This window comes from Pogona vitticeps, chromosome 14, assembly GCF_051106095.1.
Source record: "Pogona vitticeps strain Pit_001003342236 chromosome 14, PviZW2.1, whole genome shotgun sequence".
Taxonomy (NCBI): Eukaryota; Metazoa; Chordata; class Lepidosauria; order Squamata; family Agamidae; genus Pogona; species Pogona vitticeps.
Window position 1 is genome coordinate 20,275,222 of NC_135796.1, and position 21,531 is coordinate 20,296,752.

Below are 21,531 nucleotides of genomic sequence, written 5' to 3' on the forward strand. Positions count from 1 at the left end.
TTTCCCGGGCGGGCAGGGGGAAGTGTAAGCATGCTCAGCCTGAAATCTGCAGCGCCCTGAGTTTCAGAGGCTCAGGTAAGGTGTGGAAGGACCGACTGCACTCCAGTCAAAAGACAGGCCCTTTAGCATCTGCCTAGCTGGAAACTGAACTACGGCCTTAAATACTCTGGCAAGAGCTGAGCTTGGCTCATTGGTTCTGCTGCTGCTGCTTTTAGTTGAGGGGGAAATGCCACAGCATAGTTGAATTATGAATGATGAAACACAAATGATGTTGAACTTGTGTATTCTTAGAGCACCCCTCAAATAGGAAGCTAGCCTGAAGCGAGGCACTGAATCTGGCTTGAACGTCAGCTGCTCTCCCTCACGCCTCAGGTCGAGGTCGCGCCCTTACCAAACTCTGACTGCGAGCCCGGGTAAAGGATCCTGAAGACATAATCCGTGGCCTCCTCCTCTTCCTTGTCCGAGGCCGACTCCGAGGATCCCGGAGGGCTTCGTTTCTTCAGCTTTGGGAACACTTTCCCCTTTTGGAAAGGAAGAGGGCAAAGGCAACAAACGGTTCTTGGGTACCTCTGGTGCACACACTCAACGGTTCTCCCCAAAGGGGAACCAAGATGACTTATAACCAGTTAGAAAAAACAGATGCAAATAAAAAGCATTAAAAAGGCCGAATATCCAGAGCCAATTAAATTAGTGAGAATATTGAACAGAGCTGAGTTAAAAACATTTTAAAGGCACACCAAAAGAGAAAAGGGCAGGACCCACTCATTAAATGCCCTTTTCTAAAGAAGTACATTGCCAAAGGTTGGATGAATCCAAAGGCCAGCGCAAGGACAATGGGAAAGGCCCTCCTAGCTTTCCTCAGCAGGGAGTTTCACAGGCTAGACCGGTGGCTCACATTTCTGTAGGGAAGGGTTTCCCTTCCTGGACACAGATGTGTAGAGCTGGAAGGGGGTGCTGAAGCACTTCGCCTTGCTGACGGCAGGTTCAACAGCCCAGGAGGAGGAAGGTAGAGCCACCTGACCCCCACACCACCCACCACCTCCAGATATGGGGCCCCACCCAGTCTCTGCTTAACTGCCTCCTGCACAGGAGAGGCCCCCCACCTCACCTCCAACCCTGTGGTTACATCATCACAACGCGAGAAGGGTCCCGACTAGATCAGATCCCAGGCTACTCTCCTCCATGGGTGGCTAAACTGTTGCTTCCAGAGCAAGAAGAGAAGCAGGAGAGGAGACACACACCCCCAGTCCTCTCGGGGCCACGGTCCCAGCAGCGATCAGAGGGGAGCCCCCGGCCTCTGAGATACCGCAGGCGTCCAGACGAGTAGCCCCACAAATGGACCTAAATCTCCCCTTTTGAAAGCCTCCCCTATTGGCACCAGAGCTCTGTTTTGCGGCAGTGAAGCACCACCGTTTATTTCAGCATTGTGTGAAAAAAGAGATCTTGTTTCCATCTCTGAGGAATAAATAGTCCACCTTTGGCAGCTTCAGCAGACAAAACCGTTGTGGGGTCTGGCCGTAAAGAAGGACAAGGAAGATCACACAAACACCCCCTCCCCCCCGGGAGCACTTTCCTGTCTCTGCGCGCCCCCCTCCCTTCCTCCTCTTGTGCTGCCTCCTCCTTCTCAGCAAAAGAGCCCCAAAGGCTCCTTCCCTCCCCCCCCAATCGCCCCCCCTCCCCCCGCCCAGCTTCGGAAATGAAATCTATCCCAGGAGGGCCAACGGCAGCCCCCTTTCAAAGGCCTTACCTTTCCCCTCTGGGACCAGAGCGGTGGGTCCAGCTGCCCTCGGGGCAGGAGCCCATTTTCTAGGCAGGAGAGGAACTGCAGGAGATGCCCCCCTCTGGGGAACCGCAGGGGAGGGCGCTGGATGCCGTCTTGGCTGACAAGGACCACGGTGCCCCCACTGTCTACTATCAGCAGGAGGAAAGAAAAGGCCAAAGAGGAGGAGGAGGGAAGGAAGGAAGGAAGGAGGCAGGCAGGCAGAGAGAGAGAGAGAGAGAGAGGGAGGGAGGGAGGGAGGGAGGGAGGGAGGGAGGAAACCCAGAAGGGGAGGGGAGGGGAGGGCTGAGGCGCAGGTTCTGATCAAGGAATCCCCACCAGGGCTCTGGACTGGTCCAGAAGCCCTTCCTTCCCTCTCCATCTCCAGAATGATGGGAACAGTGATCACACCCACCCCACTCCCCTTGACAAGGCCAGAGAGCAGCCTCTCCCATCATGACCCACTGCAGACATACTGGACTGCAATTCCATTATCCCCAGAAGCATGCCGGCTGGGGGTGATGGGAACTGCACTCCAGCACAGCTGAAGTTACCCCCCCCCCCTCTCTCTCTCTCTCTCTCTCTCTCTCTCTCTCTCTTTTGGTCCTTAGTCCTTGTTCAGTCAAAGGTACCGCCCTCGCTTAAACAGTGGACCTAGGACTTGAGGGAAGGACACCTGCGGCCCTGCACCTGGGCTGAACCCCCGAGCCCTCCGGAAAGAGCAGGCGACCCACAACACCCATGAACCAGCTGCACCGAGGAGACACGGAGCGGGACGCTTCCAGAGGACGCAGGGGGTAGGAAAGGACGGAGGGGGACCGGGAGGCTGGCCGCCACCTTACCTTGCTGGTGGCAGTGGAGATAGACGATCTCCTCCAGGCGGATGGTCATGGCGTAATCCCAGTAGATGCTGCGAGAGAGGGAAGGACAGGAGAGGTCACGCCCCCCTCGGCTTCCTTGCTCTGCCCTGCACCCTTGGCCTCCTAGGAAAACCTGTTTCCTTGCAACCAGAAGAGAGCTTCCCATAGCCAACCATCCCTTGTTTAAAAATGTCCAAAGCGGCCATTACGCTGCACCAAATAATAAAAATTATTTTCAAAATCCACACTACATTTGGGGCAGAGTTCCACCAGATCCCTTTGCAGCTTTCAAAACAACCAGGAGCCCTAAGGCACAGCCCCATGGGGGACATTATGGGGTGCGCGTGTAAGTCGAAAGAGCAACAGCAACAACATTTCTGGCTCTAGAGAGGCACCGTCCGGGGCCAGGCATCCGCGGGCAGGAGGTGTGCCATGCAAGAGCAGTCCTGCCACATGGCCAGCAGGGGGCACCTGGGCTACACGGGCCAGGCCGCTGGCTTCTCCCCACTTCTCCCCACTCCACCGTTCTTGGGACTCCAAAGAGCTTTAGAACAGCCCAGCCGGAGGCTGCCGTCCTCCGGCCACTGGCCAATAAAGTGAAGGGCAAATGCAGAACACAAAGCACTTGAGAAGCACACACAACGGACGACGTTCCTTAACTATCAGTTAAATTAATTATATTTCTCCCCCCCATCCCCCAAAGAATCTTGTTCTTTGTTTTTTTATGTTGCTGCCCAGTGAAAACATAACAGGAGCCTAGCCGAGCCGTCTTAATCTCCCCCCAGCCAGACGGACTGGGGTTATTTCTGGGAGTAGCAACCCAAAAGGGTCACCTTCTGGAGCCCTGATGAAGCAGGCGTCCTCGATGGCTGCTCCACAGCAAGATGTGCCCGGCTTCAAAAGGCCCCAAGGGTAGGAAATGCTCAACAGGAACAGTTTATGCAGCCTCAGGGTGCCGAGACGCACCTCCCCTGCCACGCCCTGGCAGGCAGCCACCGCAGCAGCATCCTCAGTGCCCTCCAGCCCTTGGCAGCCTGCCCTCCTCTTTGATTCACTCCTGGGGCCCCACCCCTTGACCCCGAAGGGCAGGGCAGGTGCCACCAGCTGGAAGGATTTCCCAGGTGACACCGAAAATGGGGAGGCTCTCTAGATAATGCAAAGGTTGGCCTCCCAATACTCCCCTTTTTCCCTGGCACACGCTTAAAAATGTCCAGTGTGCCTGAGAACATAGTATACAGAGACAGAAAGAGAGAAGAGGCTGGCTTGAGACCTGCCCCTTGAGGGAAGGCCAGCTGGGTCCACATTCTCTGCGACTAAACAAAAGAGATGCAGCCACACCTGCTCTGCTCGGGAAGCTGCGTTCTCGGGGAGGGTGGAAGGCAGCTTTAGGGTGGGGGAGGCAGTGGGAGGCTCACCGTGAATCGCCCTTGGGCTGACACGGAATCAGCGGGTTGGCCAAGAAGAGCAAGCCCTGAAAACCTCCCTGTCATCAACAACACCATGACTAGAAAGGCGAAAGAAGGGGCCTTCGCCCTTCACACGGCTTGGTTTGTACACCTGGGATTTTCTCAACCTGTCCAATTGTAAGGCGTGAACAGGAGAACTGCAACTGCAGCACAGACGGGGCCGTGGAGGGGAGGCAGAGCTCCCACATGGCCTTGGGAAGTGTGGCTGTTCTCCCCAGACGTTCAGCCATCCCGGCAGGAGAGCGCCCTTGGACACCCTGACCAACTTGGGTCCTCAGATGGTCTTGGACTACAATTCCCAGAAACCCTGGCCAGCACAGCGAGTGGGAAAGGCTTCTGGGAGATATAATCCAAGATATCCAGGGACCCCCCAGGTTGGGAACCCCTGCCCTAACGAACCCATGGGGAAAATCAGTGGAACAGGAAGCCTGTCTCTAAAACATTCTGGGAAGATGCCTAACGTAAAAGGTGCTTCCCCAAAGCAGAAACACCCATTTTTAATTCTGCCATTGTGCTCCAAGTTCTTTGTAGCCACACAGGCTTCATATTTTGCATTTGTTACTGAGATATTTGGAGTTATCTCCGAATGTAAGGCTTACAGAAAAGTGAGGAAGAAACAGATTTAAATGTGGTGAAATAAGGAAGGCAGAAAATCTCCCAATGGTTCCTACCGCGACTTCCCTATGGGCGCTGTTGGCTTTTCAAAATATTGGAAACATTTTTTCCAATATTGGCTTTCCAAAAAAAAACTCATTCCACCACAGTTAGAGTGTAGTTGGGAGGTAAGGCAACATGTCCTATTACCAGGTGTCTCATGAAGACCAAAGGGAGAAGAACATCACCTTTTCTCATAATCTAGGTCTCCGACAGAGCCATTCATCAGCTGGTTTGGGGTCCACTTCAGTGTCATGAAGTCAGCAGCCTGATGAAGAGACAAATAGCCCGGAATCGCCTCCATATCATCGCGCTAGGACGTGAGAGAGAACAAGAAAGGAAAGGAAAAGGAGGGAGAGTCCTTGGTCAACGTTGCGGATGAGTCTGGCATCTTGTAGATCCACGTACATTTTAAGGGGCATGTTTCTGGCTCTTGTGACTAAGGAACAGAATGGGAGCCCTATCACCCTTTTGGAAGCCCAGGAGGCCGCTGAGCGAAGGCTGCCAGTGTCTGGCAAGGAAGGCCTCACCCCACCCTCTAGCTTTTCCGTTATTCCTCTCAATTATTCTTCTAGCTATAGCAGAAGACCCGTTTCTACATCACGGCAAAAAGCACTCATTTCCATACTTCTTTAAAAAAGAAGAATCTGCCAGAACCCGCAGATTTGGCTGCCCAAGGGGGCAGAAGAGGAGGGGGTCCTGTCAGAGTCCTTAACTCAAAGGAGTTCACTGTCATCTCCCCGCTTAGCTAGCAAGTGCAGACCCCAAGAGCAACAAGCCTGCTCCCTTGGGAGTGAAGGCCACCCACCCCCCGGTGACTGGAGACTCACCGGCTGCACCAAGACGTTGTTCTTGCCATACAAGAGGGTGGTTCTGGAGTTCTGGTGGAGCGACTCCACATAATCTCGAGCTGAGAGAGATGGGCGGTCATCCATGCTGCCACTCGAATGCCTCTTCTGGATCTGGAGAAATCCCGCAGGAGAGAAAACAGGTCAGGCCCAGTCCCTCCGAGGACTCTCCTCACGCCTTAGGGGTTGGTCCTTACAGGAGGATTTCAGGAGCTGCGCCTTCTCCACTCCGAGAGGTCCACCTGAGAGTCTACCCTCAAAAGGGGCAGAGTCTGGGGTGAAGCCGGGCTCCTCTGCAGGGGCCTCTGGAGAACTGGGTTTCCCGGTAGGAATGGTGCTCTCCAGAGACAGTGATGGCAGCAGATGGATGTGGTCAGGAGTGCTCCCTAGACCAGGCCAATGCCCAGAAAGGGGTCTGGACCACCACCTTACGCTGAACCAGACTCTTAAGCACCCATCTGCCCCTGTAACGCCAATACTGAACGGCGGCTGCGGCCCAACAAGGTTTGAGACCGGGTACGTCTCCCTCTTCAGAGGCGCTACCTGCAGATGATGTCACCCAGACCTTGGGGAAGTTGAGTTCTTTGGACCAGAACCCCCAGCATCCCCAGCCAGCGTGGGCCTGTTCAAAGCTCTGCAAATGCTCGTGAACAGGCGGCGTCTGTGGGCTTCCCATGCGTCTAAAAAGCCCACCGTGACAATGAAGAAATACATATTCAAATGCTCATCTAGGAGAAGAATACCAAAAAGAGAACCCTCCCTTGCATAGCTCTGTGCCCTCCCCCACTTCACATAGTTCCCTCTTTCATTAAAAGAGAAGAAGAAGAGGAAGGAGAAGAAGGAGAGGCACCCTTTGGCCTGTGGCCCATTCACCTGTAATGCCCAGCCATGGTTTCATGTTCAGAAAGCCGGGAACCCCTTGCCTAGTGTCACATACAGCACTGATGGTACCTGTCTGTCATGGGTTTGGAGGGAAAGTTCCATCCTATGGGGAGTGGAAGGTGGGACATCAGGGGGAGGAGCTGTACTGTATATATATTTGGAGCTTGTGTGGAGAGTGAGGAGTGGGAGTCTGTGTGTCAGACTGAGTACAACTGTGTGTCAGTTAGTACATACCTGATAGGTTCAGGTTTCTTTCTAGGTAGCCAGAACTGATAGGTTCAGGGTCTGTGCGTTACCTTGAAGGGTTCTGTGGGAACCAATCTGTTATATGTGTATGTTTGGGGTTATGCCACGTTACATTATCCTATTTACCTGATTCTTTTATTTACCCTGTTTGTTAATTTAATAAACCTTGTTCTTTTATTTATCAAAATCCATTCCTGGTCTGTGTGACTCCTTACAGGGAATGGTTGGTGGCAGCATAATTACAGGGTGGTATACTCCAGTAGGTCTGGGGTTGCCACACCTAGCTCTTCATATTTTGGACCTCTGACTCTGACCCTGGTCGAACTCCAGGAGCAGAAGCTGGAAAACCCAGACCTGAGCATGGGTTGTTGCCGGCAGAGATTAGGTACCAAGGACTAAACCCAGGTCCCTGAAGCGTGTGATTGACTACCTGCAGCATTCTTACTGAAATCCAAAGGATGATGTGTAAATACTCCCAGAGAGAGAGAGAAAAGAGAGAGACTTCTCAACTTGTTCTCAAGACAACTTCCCCACTCTTGATCCACATTGCAAACCTCCTGCCCCCCCCATGCCCACATACAGAATAAGCCCCTCTGCCCACCACCACCACCACCACATCATCCCAAAGTCCCACTCCCTGGGAGACCTACACAGAGAGCAGGGCGCTTTGTGGGCGAGTCTTGGCGACAGTGAGAGCTATGGATCCGATGGCGTTGCACCAGTTCATCCGCCGAAGGGTCTGTCCAGAAGTGGTCGGCCGTCTTCATCTTGGTGTACTCCAGCGCACAAGGTCCCACTGGAGAGAGAAGAGGATTATCGTGAAGGCAGGCAAGCAGGCAGGCAGGCAGGCAGGCAGGCAGGCAGGCAGGCAGGCAGGCAGGCAGGCAGGCAGGCAGGCAGGCAGGCAGGCAGGCAGGCAGGCAGGCAGGCAGGCAGGCAGGAGAGCAGTCATGCCTCAAGCACACTCATCCACACCCCCTACTTCTGCTTCAGATCAGAACTGGCCCAACACCATAGACTGCAGTGCTGGGGGACTTCAAGAGATGCTGAATTGAACATTGGGGAAATCCTGGAATCGGGGGGGGGGTAGAGGAAGAACCCCAGGCCGTCAGATTTGATCCAATCAGGCTTTTCCTCTGGACCGGCCATGTTCCTTTCCCCATGGCTTTTCAATTCTATTGCCCTGCCCAGGGCACCTCGTTTTTAAAAGTCCACATGCTGCCACTGACTCATCAAAATGTTTTTCTGTTCACTTTGGGCCACATCAATGCCAGACCAATCTGATAGCTAACAAAGATCAGGTGGCAAACCCTCCCTTCTCCAGCTGCAAATACTTATACGAAAAGAACCCAAAATCTTGAAGCCCCAGCCCACTTCCTGGATGTTTCGATGGCTTTTGCCTCAAAAAGCAGCATTACCTAACAAAGAAGCCAGGATGGGGCCGTCGACAGGATCCATCAGCAATGCTTCCTTCTCATAGTATTTACTGTAAAGAGAAACAAGGGTACAGAGATGTATGGATAGCTGTGCTGGATTAGGCCCGAAGGCCTGCCTGCCTCGGACTCATGTAGCCACAATGGCAAACTCACAGGAAGCATACAAGCAGGATGTGAGGGAAACAACTCCAGTGAGGTGTTTACTGGGTGTCAGAACAGGAACCTGGGAGGATCCAGGCCTCCCTGGAGAGCCATGAAATGCTCTCTCTCTCTCTCTCTCTCTCTCTCTCTCTCTCTCTCTTTCTTTCTTTTAGTGGGAACTGCGGCCAAAGGGAAACATAGAAAAGGGGAGCAGGAGGAGGAGGAGGAGGAGGAGGAGGAGGGGGTGGTCTCTACCTGCTGTTTTCCACCAAGTGGTGTACAATTTTATCCAGGACCTTCTCAAAAAGCGCCGTCCTGATCCAGAGATGCCTGATTGCCTGTGGGGATAAGTTGGGGAGCTTCTGGACTTTGCGGGGGTTCTCCTGGATGCCTGGTCCCTGGTTCCGCCTGAGGAGAGAAAAAGGGAAGAGGCAGAATCATCTTGAGTCTGCCTGGATCTCCACACAGTCGCTCTGCAAACCCAAGGCAGCTATCTATTTCTGAAGCATATATCTATTTGTGTATGTATTTAGCCACACTTACAGTGATTTGAAAGGAAAGTCACAATAATGAGGAATCATGAACTGACCTGGCTTGGGTTAAATGGCAGGTTGCAGAACTCAGGTTCTTCCAGTCAGGCGCACAGCCAGTGGGTCTTTTCCCTGCTTCTGTCTCTCTCCCCATTCCAAAGGGTTAGCCTTTCTCTCTCTTTCTCCCTCTCTCTCTCTCCCTCTCTCATCTCCCCTCTCCCCCCTCCCCCCCCCCCACTATGTCAACCAGTAACTGGAGGAGAGATGAAATCGCACAGCTCTGGAGGGTTGACCTCCCCAGCTCCAGCTCAGCTCCTCCTCCTCCTCCTCCTCCTCTTCTTCAGCCGGCCTGGCCAGGACTTACACGTTCTCCAGGAGCTGCTCCAGGGCCTGCACCTTCCGAGAGAGCTCTTCCGCGGGTGGGAAGCTCTTCCCCACCTTCATGAACAGAGCCGCGATCTTGTTGCTGCGCAGGAAACCAGCTGCCCGCCGCTTGAGGCCGTGAAGGACACAGGCTTCGACGGCAGCTGGGAGGAGAAGGAAGCAGAGGAAACGCGACCTGACCTCCTGCCCTGGCTACCAGGAACGGTGGTCAGGAACAGCCATGACTGGGGGCTACACTTTGCCTTGCCCCCCCCCGACAAGCTGGATACTCCATTTAGCCCCCTCAGAAGGATGGAAGGCTGAGTCCACCTTGAGCTGGCTCCTCAATCTGTTGCCATAGAGCTTAGGTCACGAGCAGACCCTCGGATGGGCTCCTGCAGCTTCAGCACTGCAACACAAGGCTGGTAGCGGCCACCTGGAAATCCCAGGGCCCTCCAGAGCCATCCTAAGGCCACCCTTATGTGACGTGAGAGTGGAAAACAGTCACAAAGGGTGGGAGGATGAAGATGCCCTACTGTGGCCATGGCTTAGGCTCTCCCATTACTCTTCAAGAACGCTTTTTGAGAAGCATTTGACTGGCATTTCTGGAGTGTTTTGCCATTCTTTTACCAATCTTAAAAGAGTTTTTATTTGAAAAAGGGAAAAGAAATGAAATAATAATCAGCACTTACAAGAATTATGTCTCAAACACTGTTAACAAGTTAATTGCAGCAAATTAGTTCATAAAGTGTAAGAAACGATAAGTAACGACAAGGGTTTACTTTTGAACAGTATTGTTCCAAGCTCTGTGGAAACATCCCTTCTGGCCTGGGACGGGCCAGCCAGAAAGACTGCATGGGGGCCAGGCTGGGTCGGACACTACATGAGGGGCTAGCCCCATTCCTTTTCTGGAGCCCCAGCCAGAGAGCTGGCCATGGCAGGCAGGCAGGAGGCCCTGCTGAGGTGGAGGTGGTGCTTTGCTGATGAATACAAAGCCTGTCAGGTAAGTGGTCTGTCCTTAACGGGAGACAAACCAGAGCCGCTGGGAACCAAGGAACAAAACCGGGGGGGGGGGCACTTGAGTCTCCCACCTTAATCTTGTGCCAGCCTAACCGGATGTGGCAAGCGAGGAGGACTGGCCACGCCTTTGCTTTAGGAAGTGAGGCAACAGCCCTTAAAAGGCAAGGAAGAAGCAAAGATGCAGCAGAAAGCACCCCCTCCTCCCACAGCTGCCCCTCGTACTTCTTTCTTCCTTCCCTCGCACGACAGCATGGCTGGCATGGTTTGAAATGATGGGCACGCACAGTGGAAGGCTGCTGCCCAGGGGGTGGATGAGGGCCCTTGGATCGCTTTTCCACTCTTTGCGGAGGCTCCTCTTATGTCCCACCAACCTTCTTATGCTAGTCAGGGACATTGAGCAAACCGACCCTTGCCAGCGTAGCCGAGGGAGCTTGGCAAGGGACGTCCATCTTAAACTTCCATCTGCTGCAGGGAAGAAGCCAGGCCTGCCCTCCAGCTGAGGAGAAACCTGACAGTGCCTTTGAGAGAAGGGCATAGCCTGTGCCCAGTCAGGCCTCCTCCACCTCCTCAGCCAGCTGCTGCTTTGGAGGAGGTGATGGGGGGGGGAACATGGGGTGTTTTTATGGTGTAAGGTTCTATGTATATAAGCCACCCATTCTGGCTGTGTAGTCCAAAAGATATCTTTTCATCTTCATAGTTGGTTCTTCTACATATGAACAGGTGCTTCCACAAAATTTTTTACTGATTTTTTGCATCCAACATGAAGAAACAAAAGGACAAAGTACAGAATAACAACAGGAGAGAGCAACCTATGAGCGTCTGGATTGGAGAACTGAAAAACAGAATCTGGGACCTCAACTATCTTATCAGAAAGGAGACAAAGACCGACACAGTCTCAAGACAAATTATATTCCATGTGTCTGGTTGTTTTGTATAGATTATTAGCTGTTTGGAACTCTCATGGCAAAGAGTAGGATACACAGGCAATGAACTAATGAACGAACAAACAAACAATGACAGTCGCTATTTAACAGAGTATGATGCAAAATTTCCCTGCCAATGGTCCCCCACCCCACGTTTAATTTTCAGACACCCAAATGACTTTGAAGGCGGCTGAGCAGGAGGTGGAGGCGACGGGTGGAGCCCCTGGAAGCAGGCACCCTCCTCTCCGATGGGTCAGCCTCTAAAGAGGCAGCGCTCCAATGAAACCCTCCTCCATGCGTCTGCTTTTAGTCTGAGGACTTACCACAAAAGGAAATGATGTGGCTGCTGTCCTCATGGACAAATTTCCTTGTAACAGCTTCCTCCATGATTTGTTTCACCTGCAAAACAATTCAGGGACACATAAGGGACCCTCTCGCCTTGAGAACCAAAATGGATTCACGCAGGACATTATCCGTAGCTGCCTCACAGCCGACAGCGTGGAAGCCGAGAGAGAACAGTCCAAGAACTTCCTCCAAAGAGACTTTTTTTTCTATCAGTGGCCGGCTGGATCAAGAATCTGTCCTCTGCCGCCTCGTTCTGGACCCAGAAATACCTCACCAGAGGTTACTTGTCGTCTCTTCCATCACCATCTTCCATCTTTCATGCCCCTGGGAGGCATCTCTCCAGCGATGCATCGCCAGAAAGGGGCAACCCAACGTCCCGTGTGTGTGTGTGTGTGTGTGTGTGTCATATGCTCCCAGCACTCGTCGGCAGCCGACCGAGGGGCCTGGGGTCCACCCTAACCCTTCCACACAGGGGTGTTACTAGAGGGGGAAAGAGGGGGCCGCTCCAGGTAGGCTGCGCCAAGAAACCACCACCCAGTAGCTAAAGGTGTTTTCTAGGATGTTCATCCCATGGACTTCAGCTCTACAGTAACAAGGAGCCCCAAAAGGGGATTCATCTTCTGCGGAACATGTGCGAAGCCTAAGCAGGGCTGTTGACTACGGGGCCTTTCGCAACCTGGGGCCTTGCGCGCCCCTTCTCAAAAGCCACCCTTCGTCCCCTTGCCATTCCACGGCTGAACCCATCGCGAGGAGCATCACAGGTACCAGAACCAGATCCACACAACCTCCTGGCCGAGCCAGGCCCCTTTCAGTCCATTCCCCACAGGGGATTTCATGGCTGCCCATTCCTGGCTAGACAACAGGATTCTTACGCTTGGCATATGGAGCGCCGCACAGCTGCTGCTGCCGCCACCACCACCACCTGCAAACTGCAAATCAGGAGCCAAACCCGAGAGGCTAGCGCAGCCGTCCCAGTTCCCCACCGGGGGGGGGGGGGGAGGCAGGCAAGTGCACAGGCGTCCACTGTCCTCCGGCGATGGGAACCACAGAGGAGAAAGTGAAGAGCCACCTTTTCTCCTGTCATTTTTAGGGCAGATGGGGCATGTTGCCTGCGACTTCCACCCCGACCCCCCATGCTTGGGATGATGGGAACTGTAGCCCACGACCTGGGGTTGGAGATGTGCATGCGCACGCATGTGCACCCTGGGACTGTGCAGCTTGCTCAAAGCTCCAAAGGCTGGCTCCGCACCTAGGAGATGCATGACGAACTGAAATCCCAGCCTCCGGCTCTGCAGTCAGATAGCTAAAATGATCGGACCAGCAATACAGAGACATATGCATATGCAAAAACTGCAAGCACCTCTTTCCCACATTTCCTACAAAAGCCTAAGCATTTTGGCGTAAAGCTCTTCTCGCACACAGCCAGCTGCAACCTGTAAGGAGAGGAGGAGCTTCCACTGCCACTGAAGCAGAGCCGAGGAAAACTACTTTTGGGAGCCTAAAGCCATCTGCTTGCCTCAGTTAGGGCAGACCATGAAGGGTGCTGTCCTTCTGAGAGCTCCTAGTCCAGAAAAGGAAGTCCTCTTCTAAGCCCTCGTTCTATGTCTGTGCAGCAAGACAGGTCTTTTAGCTGGCAACGTTTGGCCATGCTTGAAACCATCGGTCACGCACAGGCTGATTCTGGCCATGCAGCGCTCTACCTAAGCACCACCTGCTTTTGCCCAGGGGTTAATCAAATCAGGACCAGCTTTTGGACAGGGCCATTTCCCACTTGATATAAACAGTGGTAATTTGCTATCTGATCTCTCCATATGTTCTTAGCAACCTATAATTCTAATATCCTGTACGATAGAGCTGAAAAGCTACTCTAGAGATAAAAGGAACCGGCAATATTCTTTATTGTATAAAAAAGTACACCGGCACCATTATACCAGCATGTTCAGTAACTGTTTACTTTGGGTTACGTGCAGGATAACAAATCTGAAAAGTCAAACACGTATGGTACAAACAGAATGGTTTGCCAACGCCCACCAGAGGTGGGGTGTTTTTTTAAAAATGGAAGCAGCAAATAATATCTGCACCCTCTAATTTTCAGAATCAGGAATCAAAATGTTTTAGGCAGTTACGGGAGGCAGAGTCATCCATGCTTCGGTGCCAGCTAACAGCTCATGTAAGGTGGATGCATCTCAAAGGAAATTCTTTTCCCCCCCAAAAATAAGGGGACTGATGGAGCTCTTCCAATACTGATGTGGCCCCAGTTGGCAAGGAAGTCGAGATGGCTAAACCCCAAGTGAGTCAAGTGTGGCCCTCCAGATGTGTGGATCCCATCAGACCCAGTTGGCAGAGCCACAGGTGTGAGGAAGGAATGATCCGTACCATCCAGAGAGAGGGCTGTAGTTTGCTCAAGCTCAGGAACAATTCATCCCCTTCTTCTTTTTCCTTTCCTCCCCCCCCCCACTTCTTGTTTTCCTTTCTCTCCTCCTTGCCTCCAGAGTTGCTCACACCCATAAATCTAGCCGTCCTTTTGTGCAGACAGAAAACATGACGTTTTCATATATTTACATGTATGTTTTTGGCACGACCGGTACACTATGGCTTCCACTTAAATATTTTGCTGTTTCCAAACGTTTTGCTTGAGGACCGGACGATGTCCTCTCCCCATTCTGCACCCGTGACCAAAAGCCAGTCACACTGGAGGGCAAGGTTAGGCTCACCTCACAGCCTTTGAGGACAGGAGGAAAGCTTATTCATGTGACTGACCAACAAGACATAACGTTAAAACACCATCAAAGGGATCAACATATCAAAATATCATCCAAATTCAAAATCCTTTTAAAGGACAACAGAAAAGAAAAATACCACAGTAACACCAATACTCTGTTAACAACACATTCCGCAATCTGTTGCCAGAGGCCTTCGGGAATCGAAAGGACTGATCATGGAAGGACAATGGGGAGGGGATCAGCCCCAGGGACTGTGTCAGGGAGTTCCACAGTCTGGCAGAAGCTGCTCAGAAGCTGCTCTCTTACATTCCCTCTCAGCCAAATAGGCGTCTCAGGTGTGTGGGGTGTGGGGCTGGGGGACAAAGTCAGGAGCAACCCCAACGAACACAAAGCCTTAGGCAGGCTTGGATCGACAGCTACTGTCTTTTACTTCCGTGCTGCAGGGCGACATTCATGGGCAACATTCAGCTCTCTGTCTCATCGCCATGTCAGCTCCTGTGCCTGAGGCACCACATGCATGCATACATGTGTGCGCATGTGTGCGCATGTGTGCGCGTGCACACACATACATACATACACTCACTCACTCACTCAGCCTCCTTGTAGGCCTGGCCCTGTACGCTAACAAGAGGGTTTTGCCATGCGTTCTAAGGAGGAAAGCATCCACAGGGTCCCTTCTCTTCGATGCACGTGCGCGCACACACACACGCACGCATGCACTGATGCTACAATGACGCAAATCCCCTCCTCCCTCCTGATCAGCGGTGGAGCTGCTCTTGGGGGGAGGCAGCCGTTTCCATGGAAACAGGGCCAGGCTAGCGGTCGCCAGAGGATGAGTCGGCACAACCTGCACCGGAGGGCGGGCAGGCGGGCGGGCGGGGGGGGCAAGAGGGGCAGGTTTTCATAAGTTTCTCACGGAGACACCTGTGCAGTTAGGAAAAGACTGCCTCTTCCATCTGGAGGGCTCCGTGGTTGAGGTCTCCGGCTGCGGAGCCAGAGGACGGGAGTTGGATCCCCCCCCCCGCCGACGGGGCCTCCTTGCCTGAGGTTGGACTCCAAGATCCACCGGGGGGGGGGGCGTCCCTTCCATCACTGCTGCTCCTTTAAGATGGTGAGGATGACCTTCGTCAGCCTTTTCCACAAGCAGAGAAGGGCTACCTTCTGGTCGTTTCTGAAGCCTCTCCCTCCCAGCGCGGCTCAATACAGCTTCCCCCTTAGAGTAACTCCGCTCTTCTCTGGCATACAAACTGAAACCAGGACGATTTCTGGGCTCCCGTAGAATCATCACCCAAGGACCTTCGCTCTTTCTTTCTTTTCCCCACTAGGTTGCATGTGCTCAGAATGAAGGAGCCAGAGTCCTACCTCCTTCCAAAATGGAACACACACACACACACACACACACACACACACACACACACACACACACTTATCTCTAGACCACTGCAGCTGCCAAGAGAGCTGCTCTCCTCTCCACCCCCCCACACACCCCCACCCATCACCAGCCATCCTGGCACCAAAGCTTTGAACAGGGGGATAATTCAGGTAGGCAGGGGGCACGGTGCCACTTAAAACAGGTGAGGTTGATGCATCATGGGGAAACTACAATTCCCATCGGCAGTGACAATGCTGACTTGAGCATCCTGGGATCTGTATTCCCAAAAGGAACTTTCTCCTCTGCTGGCCATGGCTATGCTTCCGTGGCCATGGCTAGCATCACCTTGAAAGACAGATGGCTTCCTCCCTTCTCTGCTGCTTAGGAAAGCATGTGCCTTTCCTCTGATGGCATTTCCCCTCCGCAGGGGGAACCATGCAGCCCTAGGACTAAGTGGAAGAGACTTAGATCAACTTCACTCATAACTCTGCATTAAGTCCACAAGATATAACGTGGAAAGTTCATCGGTCTACCTGTGCAAAATGAGCTTGGACAAAGGCAACTGCAATTGGATCTCACCTTCCAAGATATACTGCCAGGCTCACAACCAACCACATCTACAGGAGTTAATGCCGGAAAGCCTGTGAACCATCCTATCAACAGCTGCAGCCCCTCCCCTCCAAAGGCAACCCATCACTCCCTGTAGCAGGAAAAGGGCTGTCTGTCAAAGAACAGACCCTTGGCGTGGACAATGCAGGCGCTTCATCATTACAGCATCAACACAGATGCTTCTGCTCGTGGCCAGCAAGCAGTCCAGACCATTAAAAGGCATTTAAAATCCCACTGCAGAAAACAAGCCCTAGGAGCCAGGTGAGAAATCCAGAGACAACTGCAAAGCTTGAGGGGGGGGGGGCGGAAGAGAGCAGATGGTGCCCATCCACAATGTCAGCCTCACCCCTGGATGTTAAGTAACTTCCAGCACCAGCACCCCCTGCTCTGGCGTTTCCTAGGCAACCACAAAAGAGCTTCTTCCTCCAGTTCTGCCATCATCAGCACAAAAATGGTTACTTTTGCTCCTCCCGCAGTGTCTCTGAGTCACTTCTGAAAAGGCAGATATGAGAAAAGGGAAGGGGGGGCCTTCCCCTAGGTAGGGGCCACTTGAGGACAAACAGCAAAGATACTAACTCCAGGAAACCCTTCCCGTCTCCCCATTGCTCTCCCTGTTCTTTCCCTAAACTGGGAAGCGGGCCCCTGACTGGCCCCAGACGTCGCTGGGGCTGGCCCTTGTTCACACGGGCATTCCTGGCTGTCTCTTGGCACGCGCGCGCCCCCCAAATCACCCCAGGGGCCCCCAAGGGCTTGGCTTTGAAAACATAATGGTAGAGACGCCCCAACCCCAACCCCGAACCACCTCATCCTTGGGACGCCATTCTATTTGCAAAAAGGAGGTGGGTAAGAAAGGACAGAGCCCCCCCCCCCCGCCAGCAGCCCTTTACTAATTTGGAGAACTGCCTTGCCTTTGCCTCTCCCCCCCCCTTCCCAGGCTGCTCAGAGGAAGGAGGGAAGGGCCCTGAGGAGGAGGAGGAGCAGGAGGAGGGACACCCACGATTTGGGAGCCCCCCCCCGAAAGAGCAGCTCTAGCCTTAAGGCCCAAATCTGGCCCTGGGCTGGACACGCGAGTGCTGACCCTGGCACTGACCCTTCGAGTGCCGCCTGAGCCAAACCGGAGGAGCAGGAGGTCGTCCTCCGAGCGAGCGAGGAAGCAAGGAGGACGTCAAAGCACCGACAACCGGATAGGGCCCACTCTGGGCGGGCGGGGGGGGCGCTAGCCCTCCCTCCCTCCCTCCCATTTATTCATTCATTCATTCATTCATTCATTCATTCATTCATTCACACACACACACACTCGCCGGGATGAAGCTGCAGAGGCGCTCCTCCTTAGCGTTGCAGCCCGCGCATCTGATGCGGAGCCAGAGAGGAACTCTGCTCGTTCTCAGAGGCCTTCTTCACCGACGCCGCCCTCCCTCCACCTCCCGGTGGGGTCTCTTGCACCACTGGGTGGTCCTTCATCAAGGAGCTCCGCTCCTCCAGCCGGGAGGAAGGCAAAAGCGAAAACGGGCTCGAACCCTCGCCCCTGGAAGCCCGGCGGCAGCAAGCGGGGGGCGGCGGGGGGGGCTAGCACGCGCCCTCCTTCTCAGCCCAAGACTCGCCCCCCCTCGCCGTCACCGACCCGCGGGGGGGGAGAAGGGAGACCCCCGAGGCCGCCTGGCCCTCCCCTCCCCTCCCCTCGCCCGGCCAGTGGGGGGTTGGGGGGGCGACCCACCTCCTTCTTGGCGGTGCGGAGGAGGCGCTGCCGGGTCTCGGCCTCGGCGGGCGGCGGCGGCAGCGGCGGCGGGAGGAGCGCGGAGGGCGTCCAAGCAGCGCGCAGGGCAGACCCGGAGGACCCCGGCGCGGGCACCGTCGCGGCCGGCGAGGGAGTGGGAGCGGGAGCCGGAGCAGGCGCCCCCGGCCGGGCCACCGCCGGAGCCCCCCGCCGCCCGGCAGCACCCGGGGCCGCTGCGGCCGCCATCCTCTCCCTCCGACGAGCAGCGCCGAGTGCCGAAAGACGCCGCCGCCGCCGCCGCCGAGGGGAGGGGAGTGGGCGGGGCGGGAGAGGGCGGGGAGTGGGCGGGGTGGGCGCTGGGAGGCGGCGCTCCGCCTTCCCTGGGCCCGCCCCCAGCGCCGAGCCAGGAGGAAGAGGAGGAGGAGGAGGAAGAGCTCCTGCAGGGGATTATTTCAGTTTTTTATTTTTACTTCCCTCTATCGTCCTAAAAGATTTCAGTTTGTTGTTCAACTGACTTGTTGTAGAGCTCATAGGTCTCATTAAAGGTGGAAAAAGTTTCGAAATGATTTATCTTTGTGTCTTTTTTTAAAATAGCCCCTTGACATTTTAACAGGGGTGTGTAAGATTTTTATATCCACTGTATAAGTGCATCATTAGTTGGTAGTCAGTGGACTTTTCTCATAGATTCTTCCTCCCCTATCGAACAAAATGAATCTCTCCTTTTAGAGGAATGTAGATAATAATGGGATATGGCAATTAATGATTAACTGAGATATGAAAGAAAAATACAGTGGGGTCTTGACTTAAGAACGGCTTGAGTTAAGAACATTTTGACTTAAGAACCACTCTCATAGGAAAATATTGACTTGACTTACATACTTAGATTTGAGTTAAGAACTGAAAAAACACCACGTGGGAGGCAGGGAAAGTGCAAAATGTGAACTTTCAGTTAACTGTTGGCCAGTGAAAAGGGTGCCTGTCTGCTTCCTCACTCCTCCCAGCGTTTAGAGAGTGGATTGGGAGACAGTCTTCAGACTGCCTGGTACTGTCCTGCCTGGACTGTCTTTTCCCTGCCTTCCCTGAACCTTTCTTGACCTAAGAAAAAAAAAGAAACAAAATATCCCCCTCTAGTGGTCGAAGGCGGAATAGCAGCTTCCCATTAGTTTCTATGGATGGAAAAGAGCAGATACGGATCAAATGGTTTTCAATGCATTCCTATGGGAAATGCAGATTTGACTTGAGAACATTTTGACTTGAGAACCGCCTTCCAATACGGATTAAGTTCTCAAGTCAAGACCCCACAAGAAGAGATCTATCAAAAATAATGATTTTTTAAAAAACGTGGAATGTATTTCTGGAATATGTATTTCAGAGAGGGAAGGGATATACACCAAGGGAAGAAACAATGAAGTTGTGGAGGGAAAATGGATTGAACGAAATTTGAAATTATTATGAATACTAGCCCTGAGGGTGAACACTGGTGTATTATGTAATTGTATTTTATTGTAAAATAAATTTATTGTATAAATTATTATTTATTGCATAAATTATTTATTGTATAAATAAAATAAATAAATAAATAGTGTTAGGTGTATGTTCCCTATGTTAAATGTTCATTATTATTTTTTTTTTAAATGCATCTTTCCTGATTATTTCCATATGCAGAAAGTGAATTTCCCTACAAAATTAGTATATAAGACTATGCAGTGAAAAATTTTGACAGCTATAGCAGGATGTCTGGGCATCTTGCGCCAGCACTGTCTAGGCCAGGGGTTTTAAACTCAATTTACCTGGGGGCCGCTAGAGGCAGAGTCTGGGTGAGGCTGGGCCGCATCAGATTTTCCGCCAAGCAGAGCAAGAGCCCGAGGAAGCCGCCCAGGCTTCTCCTCCTTCCGGCTTGCTGCTTTCCCCTCGGCCTTCATTCTCCACTCTGGACATGTTGTTTACTCATTTTTCTGTGCTTAGGAAGTGGCAGACAGGCATCGGTAGGTAGGGGTGCTGCCGGAAAAATTGCAAACCGGAAAGGGGAGGAACACAGAGAGAAGGCCTGCATTTTCCTTTCCTTTCCTTTCTTTTTTCTCCAGGAGAACACGGAAAAGGCCACAATCCCAGTGCCGGTGGCTCCTCGAGGATAACTTAGGAGAATTAGGAGGAAGAGGAGGCGTCGAGAACTCTGGGTTCTTGAGAAAGGACATTCTCCTCTTGGGGCTGTTTATAAGAGGTATTGAAACTGGTTTTTAATGTTTTTTTCTTTTATTTTTGTTTTACGTGCTGTAGCCCACACAGACTAGTGATGTGGCGCTAAGGGGAGCGGGATTCAAATTGAATAAATAAAAAAATAAAATTCATCTGTTTCTTAATATCCTAGTAAAGTGTGTTCTTTAAAGTACGTTCATCGCCAGCCGGTTTTACATCTGAACTTGCATGGGTAATGGGTAAGGGTGAATCTGCAAAGGGGTTGCCAATAACACCCGAAAATTCTCATCCCCCCCACCTGCATTCTTTTTTGTGAGTGCGTGTGTTACTTCTTAGACTTCAGGAAACGGCTTTGGGACCATGAGTTTCTTCTCTTATTTTATTTTATTTTATTTTATTTATTTATTTATTTATTTATTTATTTATTTGTTTGTTTGTTTGTTTGTTTGTTTGTTTGTTTGTTTGTTTGTTTATTTATTTATTTATTTATTTATTTAATTTATATGCCACCCACTCTACCCAAAGGTCTCTGGGCGGCTTACAACAATTAAAATTCAATACAATAAAATATAAAATGATTAAAATATGATTAAAATACGATTAAAATAGCCATCATAAAGACCCACAGCTATGGGACGTGGACAACGGTAAAGAAGACCCAGGCGCACACATCTGGTAGCTTTCCAATTAAACAATGTACCAATTAAACAGCCGCCTAGAGTGGTGGAAATGACCAGATAGGCGGGGTATAAATAGAATAAAGAAATAAAGAAATAAATTGCCACCTGTTACAGCGTGGACATTAGGGTAAAAAGCAAAAATAATAATAATAAGAAGAACAATAACAATAACTACAACAATAATAACCATTTATAACTATATTTATTTATTACCGTTTCATGCAGTAATCTTATTAAGGCACACAAATATTTTAATTTAAAGAAAGGACGCTTATTTCAAATGAGAAATTACAGATATCTAAAACCACCTTTACAAGTGGCTGATAAAGGAGAAAAGGGGAGGGGGGTTACTAATAAAAAGCAGGTGAAATAGACAAGCACCGAAAGTCCATTGAATTGCAGTCGTCCTCTTGAACGTTGGGAGACGAACCAGGAAAAAAAGGCAAGAGGTTTCCTCCTCCCCAGTCCCAGGGAGAGCAAGGCGCCCTTCCTTTTCTTCCTCCACCTCCTACTCCTTGTCCTCCTCCTCCTCCTCCTCCTCCACCTCGTCCTCCTCCTCCTCCTCCTCGGTCCCTCTCAGGATATGTCCCCCCCCCCATCGAGCAGGAGCCGTTTAGGAGTCCCGCTTTTAATTCCCCCAGCCGGGAAGCCTGGTGGTGGGGGGTTGAAATGGCTAGGGTCCTCCGGCATGAGGCTGCCAGCAGAGGGAGACGAGAAGTGGCCGGGCAAGCGAGTAGAGGCACCGTCTAGCCCGCTTGGACTCA

The 21,531-nt window shown here is 52.2% G+C and overlaps 1 protein-coding gene and 1 long non-coding RNA gene across 4 annotated transcripts in view; one reads left to right on the forward strand and one right to left on the reverse strand.

The window, feature by feature from the left end:
* Window positions 1-18,172, reverse strand: part of SGSM1 (small G protein signaling modulator 1) — a 31,624-nt gene extending 13,452 nt beyond the window's left edge. Inside the window, exons 1-11 of one of the 3 annotated variants that reach the window (XR_012081909.2) lie at window positions 17,892-18,172; window positions 11,452-11,527; window positions 9,187-9,349; window positions 8,548-8,700; window positions 8,134-8,201; window positions 7,366-7,511; window positions 5,570-5,701; window positions 4,928-5,052; window positions 2,602-2,669; window positions 1,748-1,911; window positions 392-521 (exon numbers count right to left, since the gene is read on the reverse strand). Coding sequence is in view for 2 of the 3 variants with exons in the window: in XM_072983407.2 (XP_072839508.2) it covers window positions 392-521; window positions 1,748-1,911; window positions 2,602-2,669; window positions 4,928-5,052; window positions 5,570-5,701; window positions 7,366-7,511; window positions 8,134-8,201; window positions 8,548-8,700; window positions 9,187-9,349; window positions 11,452-11,527; window positions 17,892-18,137 (1,471 nt within the window). In the remaining variant the exon portion in view is untranslated. The remainder of the gene's footprint in view (window positions 1-391; window positions 522-1,747; window positions 1,912-2,601; window positions 2,670-4,927; window positions 5,053-5,569; window positions 5,702-7,365; window positions 7,512-8,133; window positions 8,202-8,547; window positions 8,701-9,186; window positions 9,350-11,451; window positions 11,528-17,891) is intronic. The other 2 variants (XM_072983408.2, XM_072983407.2) reach the window with 2 other exon arrangements.
* A 1,551-nt stretch (window positions 18,173-19,723) lies between these two features.
* On the forward strand, window positions 19,724-20,253 carry LOC110083412 (uncharacterized). The gene is made up of 2 exons (XR_002301279.3): window positions 19,724-19,876; window positions 19,976-20,253. It is a non-coding gene; the product is annotated as an uncharacterized LOC110083412 (long non-coding RNA).
* The last annotated feature ends 1,278 nt before the right edge of the window (window positions 20,254-21,531 follow it).